Source organism: Pteropus alecto, unplaced genomic scaffold, assembly GCF_000325575.1.
Source record: "Pteropus alecto unplaced genomic scaffold, ASM32557v1 scaffold7, whole genome shotgun sequence".
Classification (NCBI taxonomy): Eukaryota; Metazoa; Chordata; class Mammalia; order Chiroptera; family Pteropodidae; genus Pteropus; species Pteropus alecto.
In genome coordinates this window covers 20,709,964-20,720,577 of record NW_006494614.1, presented here as the reverse complement: position 1 = coordinate 20,720,577, position 10,614 = coordinate 20,709,964, and the positions used below count along the sequence as shown (strand labels likewise).

Genomic DNA, 10,614 nt, shown 5'->3' with positions numbered 1-10,614 from the left:
CAGGAAAGACAGATTGTAATTGAACATGTTATAAGGGCTTTAGCCTAGCAAAGGAGCTATATAATATCATGTAATTGGGTAACCTAATCTAATGGGGGTGAGCATCACTGAATGAGGTAAGTGTTCCAGCAGGGAAACATATTCAGGCCCAGAGATGAGAAAGAATATATAAAGGGGCACGAGGCAAGGCACGTTAAGGGCACTGGGGAGCAACTGGGGGCTATACAAGCAGGGGAATAGTATAATGATGGGTGTTTTTAAGATAAGTCTGATTTTATAGCTTGAAGATAAATTCAGAGTTTAATGTGCAGGGAGACAGATTTCATTCTGTTTGAAGAATTGTCAGTAATCAGCTGTGGAGATTCTCTGATTGAAATGCCTGGGAGGCATTTTTAGCATATTGTACAAAAGCTGTTATACTAAAAGAAAAATGTCAATCCTAGTAATGCATTTAATGGTTTCAGAGTATCCCAGAGGATCTCGTGTCAATGGCTGAGAGATACAAGGCAAATAAACTAAAAAAAGAAATGGAAAAAAAATTTGGAAGACCCCAAGGAAAACCGAAGAAATTTTATTATTAATGTCTTTGTTCAACAGCAGTACCAGCCTACTTATAGGAGGTAAAATTTGAAAAAAACATGGACTTTCAATGCCTATTTCCCTTAACTAGGCTTTGTTAGTATGTTTATTAACATTATCTCTAAGAATCATTAACATAATAAATTATTAGGTATTATTCTTTACCTCTTTCCTAAATTCCAGTTAATATAATTTAGAGTTAGAATTATTCAGAGTTGAGAATAAACTTTAAATTGTACAGAAAGATCAATAGTGTAATAGAGTTGGTGCAGGTATAAATTTTCATAACCTTCTAAGCAATTTGGATAATGTATCAATTAAAATACATATACCTTATGATCCAACAATTCTAGGAATGTATTCTATAAATGTCTGCGTATATAAGTAAATATTTATTGTAGCAATATTTGTCGTAGGAAAAGACTATAAATGTCCACTAGGGCACCATATGAATAATTTGTGGAGAAAATATTTTTGCAAATCATATATCTGGTAGGTGATTAATAGCTACAATATACACAACTCTTAAACTGAACAAAAACAAAACGACCTGATTTCAAAATAGGCAAAAGATTGAACAGACATTTTTTCAAATATGTAAAAATGGCCAACAAACATATGAAAAGGTGTTCAGCCTCACTCATTACTAGGGCAATACATACCAAAACCACAATGAGATAGTTTTGATTTGCATTGCCCTAGTGATGAGTGATCACCTATTAGGATGGCTACTATAGGATGACTATTATCAAATTAACAAAATAAGTGGTAAGGAGGTGGAGAAGTTGGAACTCTTGGGCACTGTTGTTGGTGAGAATGTAAAATGATACATTCACTATGCAAAATAAGGCAGTTCCTCAAAAAATTAAAAACATAATCTAACAATTCCACTTCTGGCTATATAGCCAAAAGAACTGAAAGCAGGGTCCCTAAGAGACACCCATGTTCATAGCAACTTTATAATAGCCAAAAGGTAGAGGCAAACCGGGTATGAATGAATTGGATAAACAAAATGGTGTAAAAAAGAAGTTCTGGCATACACTACAACATGGATGAAACTTGAGGACATTACACTAACTGAAATAAGGACAAATACTGTATAATTCTACTTAATATGAGGTTACCTATTGTAGTCAATTCATAGAAACAAAGTAGAATGGTGGTTGCCAGGTGCTGGTGAGAGAAAGGAAATGGGGAGCTGTTCAATGAGTTTTAGTTCTGCAAGGTGAAAAAGTTCTGGAAATTGGTTATAGAACAATGAATATACTTAACACTTTAACACTACTGAACTGCGTACTTAAAAGTGGTTAGGATGGTAAATTTTGTTGTGTATTTTATCACAATTAAAAACATTTTAAGGATGTGGTTCCATAGTGTAGCGATTAGCACATCTGCTTTACACATAGAAGGTCCTGGGTTCGCGCCCCAGTGGAGCCACGATCCACGGTCTACAGCCATGCCACCCTGAGCAAGCCCAATCCCATCTGATCTCGGAAGCTAAGCAGGGTTGGGCCTGGTTAGTAATTGGATGGGAGACCACCTAGGAAGACCAGGTGGTGTAGGCATAAATAATAATAAATTAAAAAAATTTTTTTTACGATTTAGGAATAGCAGTTTGTTTTTTTCTATTTTTCAGAACTCAAGATTTTTAAGAGATACTACTTAAGCTATATGGAAGTATGGAACATGCTAGCAGTGTGAAAAGACTAATACTTAAAATAATAGTGTTTTAAAATGTAGAACTCAATATTTTATACTTTCTTTAATAAAATCAAAAGTTTTTAAACTTGAGTTGAAAATTTTTTTCATGGATATTAAGGAATAGAGCATTGAAATTTTTTCACTTTATACTACCTTTTTATTTAAATAGAAGTAAATTTTGTCTCTTGTAATGTTGCTGTATTAAGGCTCGTCTTTAATGGGTTTAAAGCTTGTTCAGATATTGTCATCACAGTGAAAAAGATACTGTTAACAAAATAAATTTTTTCCATGACAAAAAGATAAGCTGATCTCCGTGTTTCTGCATAGCCCCTTAATTCTATGTTTGCTAAATAGTATTTTATTTAGTGGTACTTTTCTTAAGTGATAGTTCTTCACCTTCTTTGAAATAAAACAGTAAAAGGATTTCATGGGATCAAAATATACAACAGCAGTTTCTTACATTTTGACCTATAACTATACTAAAGTCAATCCTAGGAAAATCATTTCATTTCCATGAAAGCTTTTTTGACTAATGACATTCTACAACTTTTCCTTACAGTTTTGTATACAGTTGTGTTCCATATATAATAGGCAATTGTATTAACATTTAGCATTTATGTATTTACTTTTGTGTATAATTAGGCCTTCGTCTCATTTTACATTCATTCATGCAATATTTTGGTATTAGTGATAAGAACATTAATAAGAACAGAAAGGAAATAAAAGTAAAAGCAGAAATAAATTAGAAAATACAGAGTTGAGTGAAAACCAATGGCTGATTCTTTACTAACACCCACCAAATAGATAAATTTCTGGTAAGTCTGAGTAGGGAAGGGAACAGCTCTCCCTGCTTTCTACCTTAGGGATACAAAGGTACAGAATTCTAAAAACACCATATAATATGTATTCACAAGCCTGACTACATTTTCCTAAGTTACCAAAATTAACTCAGGTAAAGCTGAACAGACGAAACATGAAAGGTAATCAAGGGGCTTCAAGAGGGTAAATCTTGCATATTAGAACATTAAAAAAGATGAGTTTTTCAAAACTCATTCTAAAAAGCTAACATAACTGATATTAAAAAAGGAAAAATCTCATTAAATCAAGCTATGTAAATAGTTGTCATACTGTATTGTCTAGGGAATAATGACAAAATCTCTACATGTTCAGTAGGTATGCAACCATTGTAGGCCAAACTACATAGTACATATCAGTAACAATAACTTTTTTAAAAATATTTTTGATTCACTGTTGGATGAATCTGTGAATGCAGAACCTGCAGATACAAAGGGCTGAATGTCTATGTATACATATAAGCATGTTCTTAGAAGGATATATAAGAGGTATCAGTGATTGCCTCTTGGAAGGTAAATGGTATCTGTGTAACGAGTGGAATAATTACTTTCACTGCCCTTAGGTACTTTGGGAGTTTTTTGACATTTGCATATATCATGTCAGAAAAAAATGAATAGTATGAGGAAATATATTCATAATATAAATATCTCAGACACCTACCAAAAAGTATATGTAATGAATTTTTTATAATGAAAGTTTTATTACTTGAACATATTTAAAATAAGTAAATACTATAATATGAGTTAAAGACAGGTTTTCAGCTAAGGTGGGCTAGGGGGACCATCTTGCCTTCTTAAAATATAAGAAGTTTTAAGTTTTTTTTTTTAGGTGATGAAACTTCTGAAATTACATAGCAGTTATGGGTATACCACTTTTGAATACACTAAAAACCACTGAATTGTACACCAAATGGATGAATTGTATGCTATGCAAATTATATCTTAATAGAGCTGTTATTTTTATTTTTGTCTTTTTTTTTTAATTTTTTTTTTAGAGTTATTTTAAAAGTCTCCTTAAGAGCAAACGAGCTGGCAGGATAGTAGGGAACTAGTAGTCTAAGAATCCAAAAAAATGAAGCTGATCACAGGCAACTACAAACCCTTTTTGGACATGAGGATGTTTGGTGACCCTGTTCTGCTAGGCAGTGAGGAAGGGGACAAGGTGGCATCTTCGTAGGCTAAACTAAATATTCAGACTCACAATACCACCAACAGCCACACGTGACATCAGATTTACTCAGGAGCATATGAGACAGGAAACTCAGCTTGCCAGGAAGGCACTATTATTGGGTGTTCATGGTAGTAGCCCTCACAGAATTCCATATAACCATTCTGGAGCTAGTCTCACTGGTGCTCTGAGGTAACACTTCAGAGACAGACTAGATCCACCTTGCTGGGTATGGGAGTCACCTTGGCATGGAGCTCCATGGCTCAAAGGAGCCAGTATCTCCTGTAACAACTTCATAGGCCTAGATTCCCACAATGAAAAACTGAATTTTGACTTGGTGACAAAAAAAAGACCAAGGTCCACTTGAGTTGAAAAATTTAACATCTTCCTCACATTAAATTATGACACCAAAGGGCTATCACCTTAAGGTAAGGTAAAACAAAAGTAAACTCACTTCCAGTTTTCTCCAAGCAAGATGGCCCTGGCTCTTAGAAGAGCAGGAGTCAAAATAAAAAGTGAAAAATAACATTGAGAAGTGTTGCTCCAGTTCACATTGGGTGGTCTAAGAAGACTCCAGAAGTAATCTTGATTTGAGGTGCTTCATTTGCTGACTGCTAATGTCCCCCTGGCAAATGCAAACAAATCCTCTCTAGAGGGAGGTACCTTCACAGTAGGCCAGAAAGAATCTCCAAAAATAATTCAAGAATAAACAGTACGCAGTAAAAAAAAAAAACCATGCACCACAAAAGAGAATAAGAACAACAGACACAGCAGTGGTAAACTACAACTATGAAATTTTCAGATTATAAAACAACTATAATTATTATGATGAAATAAAACAGGCTTCAAAATACCTGCCAGAAATAGCAAACTATAGAAAGTGATATAGCAGATGAGAACAAGAACCAGATAAAACTTCTGGAAAGGAAAAAATTTACAATAAAAAATTTCAAACTCGATCACCATAGATAAAACCAGAAAAGTAGAATGATGATATTGTTGAAGCCAGGGAACAGATATGAGAATATTATATTTTCTCTGATTTTGTGAATATGTGAATATTATCATAATAAAAATATTTTTTAAGGATGAGTTAACCAGAGGATTAGAAATAATTGAACACTGAATAAGTGAACTAGAAGATAAGTCAGAATCCAGGTTGTAGTACAGTAAGGCAAAAAAGGAAAATACAAAAGGTGGTTAAGTAATAGAAAATTCACTTACGAGTTCTAACATGTATTACTAGATTCCCAGAGAAGAGAAAGATTAGGGCCAGGCCAATATTTGAAGAGAAAATGGCTGAGAATTTTCCAGAACTAATGAAAAATATCCACAGAATCAAGCTCAATGAATCTCATGCAAGATAAATTTAAAAATATAATTATATATATCATAATAAAATTATAGAACAAAAAAACAAAAATTCTAAAATCAGCCAGAGAAAAACATTAGGTTATGCTATGTCTCGGACTACTGGAATTGTAAGCAATTTTAACTTTCTTCTTTACACTTAAATGTGAGCATCTGATTTTGTAACATTACTTTTAAATAAACACATATTAAATTATTTTCATTTTTATCAGTCATGTATGCATGTAGTATACAGAAGCCAATGGTTCTACAAAGCTTATTTTTAAAAAGTAGTCCCCAGCCCTTCTACCCTTCATTTTTCATTACTAAGATGCAACCATTTCATCTTTTAGCCATTTCTAAATAACATGTTTATATTGCATTTTCTTGGTTTTTCAAACCTGGTATTTCTGATCGATAAGCCAGTATGAGAGAGATAATTCAGGTCTTTCATACCTGTCATGGTCAGACTCTTAGGGTGGAACATCTACCTTCTGTGGTTCATATCTAGGTATAATTTTAACCCAACTCAAAGAGAGGTCTTACTTTTGCTGTTAGTTTCTGGGAAATAATCACTAAGCCCTTGGAACATGCCAGAAAGTCTACCAGTGTGATTTATGGTGGGCCTTTGGGTCATACTGCTTGGCTTTTAGAGGAGTTGGAGACTGAACTTAGGCAAGTGGGCAACCAACCACTGAGCTCCAATAAAAACTCTGGATACTGAACCTTAGGTGAGCTTCCCTGATTGGCAATACTCCATGTGTATTATTATACATTGATGACAAGAGAATAACACAGCTGTGATATTCTCTTGTCATCAATGTATAATAATACATTCAGGAAAAGAACAGAAGCTTTGCATTTGGTACTCTCCTGTACTCTGCTCTATGTGTTCTCCCTTGGCTAATTGTATCCTTACCCTGTAATAAACTGTAACCATGAGTACAAAGTTTTCAGTGAGTTCTGTCTTTCCAGTGAACTATCAAAACAGAGTGATTTGTGGCATCTCCTGAAACTGCAGTTGTCAGAAGTGAGGGTGGTTTTGTGGGGGCTGTTTTCCTCCTAATGGTATATACAGCTGGATAAATTGACACACCTTTGAGTGATTCTCCTCCCGACTAGTATGGGTAGAACCTGTGACTTGCTTTCTACCCATTAAATATAGTAAAGGCAATGGGATATACATAATTATGTTTCTGTAATTATGTCAGAAAGATTGTGGTGCCCCTCTTGCTGCTGTCTTTCCATCCCTTGCTGATTTTAAAGAGAGCTGCCATGTTGAAGGCTGCCAATGTTGGAAAATTCACATGGCAGGGAACCGAAGGCAGTTTCTAGCAGCTGAAAACAACCTCCAGCTGAAAGAAGCTGAAATCCAGTCTTAAAATTGTAAGAAACTGAATACTGCCAACAAAAGTGGACCCTTTTCCAGTCATACATCAGATGAGACTATAGCACCAACTGACACCTTGATTGTAGCCTTATGAGACCCTACATAGAGCCATGCCCAGAATCTTGAACCACTGAGACTATGACAAAATGTGTTATTTTAAGTTACTGAGTTTGTGGTAAGTTGTTATACAACAATAGGAAACATACAATCCAACCCTCTCTACCACCACTATCCCACACAAGCACTCAACCTGTTGCCCTATCCTCCCCATAAAATTAATAATTTTTATAAGATTAATAGTTAATGGTTATGTTACTTTAACTTCAAATATACTTACAGGTGAGCAATATTCTCAAATCGGACTATTATTACTTTTCTTTTCACATATTCATTTGTTCCTGGAATTAAAAGGAGCTTGGATGTTTTTGTTTGCCTAGTTTTCTATTTCTTTTATCATTCATTGTCCCCAAAACTCTCTTCCAAATGTCTAACTTCTCTCTTAGTATGTTCAAACAGAGTAAATTGCTAAACAGGATACATGAAATACACAAACCATAAAAGACTGGTAAATTCAACTACATTAAAAATTTTAAAACTTGTTTACTAAAATAGAAATGGTAAAGACAATCCAGACAGTGGGAGAAGTTATTTGTTATGTAGACAACCAATAAAGCATCAAATACTGTCATGCGCCGCTTAACAGTGGGTATACATTCGGAGAAATGCGTTGTTAGGCAATTTCTTCACTGTAAGAACATCATAGAGCACAATTGTAGAAACCTAGATGAGGTAACCTGCTATACACTTAGGCTATATAAAATATATAACCTATTAGCCCTAGGCTACAAATCTGTACAACATATTACTGTGCTGAATACTGTAGGCAACTATACAATGGTATTTGTAAATCAAAACATAAAAAAGGTACAGTAAAAAATACAGTATGAAAGAAAAAATGATATACTTGTATATGGCACTTACTTTGAATGGAGCTTTCAGGACTGAAAGTTGCTGTGAGTGAGACAGTGAGTAGTGATTGAATGAGAAGGCCTAGGACATTACTGTATACTACTGTAGACTTTATAAACACTGTAAACTTAGGCCATCTTAAATTCATAAAACACAAGATTAAATTAAGCACAAGAAAATGATGTAATCAAGAGACATGGTAAACATGAGATGTATGAGGCTACTGCCAGTATAACACAGCATACCGTTTTACAGTAAACTTTTTTTTTTGAGTAGAAAGAGTACACTTTAAAATAATGATAAAAAGTATAGTAAATACATAAACCAGTAACACAGTCATTTATTATCAAATATTATGTACTGTACATAACTGCATGTGCTATAATTTCATACAACCGGTGGCAAAGGTTCGTTTACACCAGCATCCCCACAAACACAAGAGTAATGCACTGTGCTATGACGTTACCATGGCTACAATGTCACTAGGTGATAGGAATTTTTCAGCTCCATTATAATCTTGTGGGATCACTGTCATATATGTGGTCTGTCATTATGTAGCACTTGATTGTATCTAAAATATATAAAGAACTTCTACAAAACAATGAGAAAACAATAAAATACCCAAAAAGAAAAAGTGAAATATAGGAATAGGAAAAAGTTAGCAAACAGCAGCTGCCACTAGGTTAAATGCTACCCAAGCACAGAAGAAAGTGGGTGACATTCTTATCTCATACCCATTTCTTTGAGTTTTGTACCATGTGTATGTATTGCCTTTTCAGAAATACACATAAAAGTGGAAACAATAAAAATAAATAAGAGAAAATAAGTTATAAGTTTTATATTTAGCCACATATATTAAATTACTCAATATTATCCTATAAGATTATGAATTTCCTGAGACATGTAGAGACAATGTAGAACTTTTTTTATTTCCTTCTTACCTATCTTACCACATGGTTTCCAAGTATATTTGTACATTGAACAAAGCCCACCAGATTTATGGAGGCGATAATCATTTCTAATATTGTCTCTTGCAACCTTCCACACATTTGTGCTAGGCGAGACATGGCAATCAATAAGTACTTGACGATTTTAATTAAGGTGATATGTATTCTCTCCTTTTCATTCCAATCTGGTAAAGTTTTTAGATTTTAAGTACTCTTTTGCTTTGTATTCCTTGACTAATCTCTTAACTAGGATAATCAACCCTTTCATACTAATTAGAGTTTAGTAAGACAAACTGAAAACTGAGTAATTATTTATATTTTTTCATTAATCATTGCTGTGACAAACTTCAAACATTTAATTATTATAAAGTCACTATAATTCTTGATTCTTTCTAAAAATGTAATTTCAAAACTCACTGAAAAAGTGGAAATCCCTTCAATCTTTGATATTCAATTTCCTTTGACAGAAATGCTTTACTCATTTTCTTAATTTGGTCTGGAGAGAATAGATTTACTCCAGGAATAAAAAAATGCTTAAGATGTTCTGTCCTGAGGTACTCAAGAAAGTATGCCACACAGTGATCAAAGCAGTGTTCCAGGTCTTTGACTTGCCACTGATTGTCATATGGTTGCTGGGTACATATGTGCAAGAAGGCAGTTTTCACATGATAAGAACAGAATTCATTCAGGCACCTTTGGTTTCCAAACTTGTTTTTCAATTCTTCTAAAAGATATTTCATTAGTTTTAAACAATCTTTCCTGTTGAATTAAAAAGAAAACCATTCATTTTTACTAATTAACAACCTGCTTCATTCCACAATGAACTTTAGGCATCCTACAGGAAAAACGTATAAAGATACAATAAGCAATACAGATAGTATCATACATATAGTGATGCAGATACAGATAGTATCATACATATAGTGATAGTATCAATACATATAGTGATGCAAAAAATAAAGATATAGAGTCACTCTAAAACCTATTTTTTCAAATATATGCTTTCGGTTTCAAAAACATATTTTTTCTTCCCTCTTTCCCATTCCTAGCTTAAATATTTTATCCTATTGGAATTAATTCAACTATATGAAACTGGAAGATATTTGTATTAGTTATTCAGTTACTTATTATTTTCAAAAATTTTGTTCCAATTTTTATACAGTGATTTTGCCTTACTAGACTACAAATATTTACATTATTCATCTACTTATTTGACAAAATTTAATGTTTTTAAAATTATTTAGCCATATTACCAACAATATTTTTTTCTGAATGCTGGTTTCAAAGCCTATACATGAAGCCTGAACAACAATCCTTTGGCTGCATGTTGGGTATTCTTGTTTTGACCTTTTAATTTTTGTGACCCTATACTGGACAACATTAGAAACTGAGATTAAAAAGGAATTGTTCATTCAAGTTTAGCCAGTCAGTCCCTGGCCTTCAACGCAGTCAAACCATCTCAAAGCAAGCACCAGTATCCAGTAAGAGTGATCTTTAGGCATCCTTCCATCATGTGACATTAATATTCATTACCTTGAAGCAACTGGAATACTAAGACACATACAATTGTCATGGCTAATTATGGCTAGTGTTTACACTCTCTTACTCTGTCCTACTTTATACATCCATCTGATCCAGGTTCAGGAATGTTTCCTG

At 33.6% G+C, this 10,614-nt stretch overlaps 2 protein-coding genes and 1 pseudogene across 3 annotated transcripts in view; 2 read left to right on the top strand and 1 right to left on the bottom strand.

Moving 5' to 3' along the window:
* The window catches only part of DDX43 (DEAD-box helicase 43), a 12,883-nt gene extending 12,283 nt beyond the window's left edge, over window positions 1-600 (top strand). The window contains exon 16 of the mRNA XM_006926384.2: window positions 465-600. Within this exon, the coding sequence (XP_006926446.1) occupies window positions 465-581 (117 nt within the window). The 3' untranslated portion in view covers window positions 582-600. The remainder of the gene's footprint in view (window positions 1-464) is intronic.
* The window catches only part of CGAS (cyclic GMP-AMP synthase), a 49,539-nt gene that overhangs the window by 18,282 nt on the left and 20,643 nt on the right, over window positions 1-10,614 (bottom strand). Inside the window, exon 5 of one of the 2 annotated variants that reach the window (XM_006926383.3) lies at window positions 7,627-9,717. The exons of the other annotated variant lie outside the window; for it this stretch is intronic. Within the exon in view, the coding sequence (XP_006926445.1) occupies window positions 9,372-9,717 (346 nt within the window). The 3' untranslated portion in view covers window positions 7,627-9,371. Of the gene's footprint in view, window positions 1-7,626; window positions 9,718-10,614 lie in introns of those variants that run through there. 2 annotated transcript variants of the gene reach the window in all.
* LOC112474692 lies at window positions 2,026-2,144 on the top strand (annotated as a pseudogene).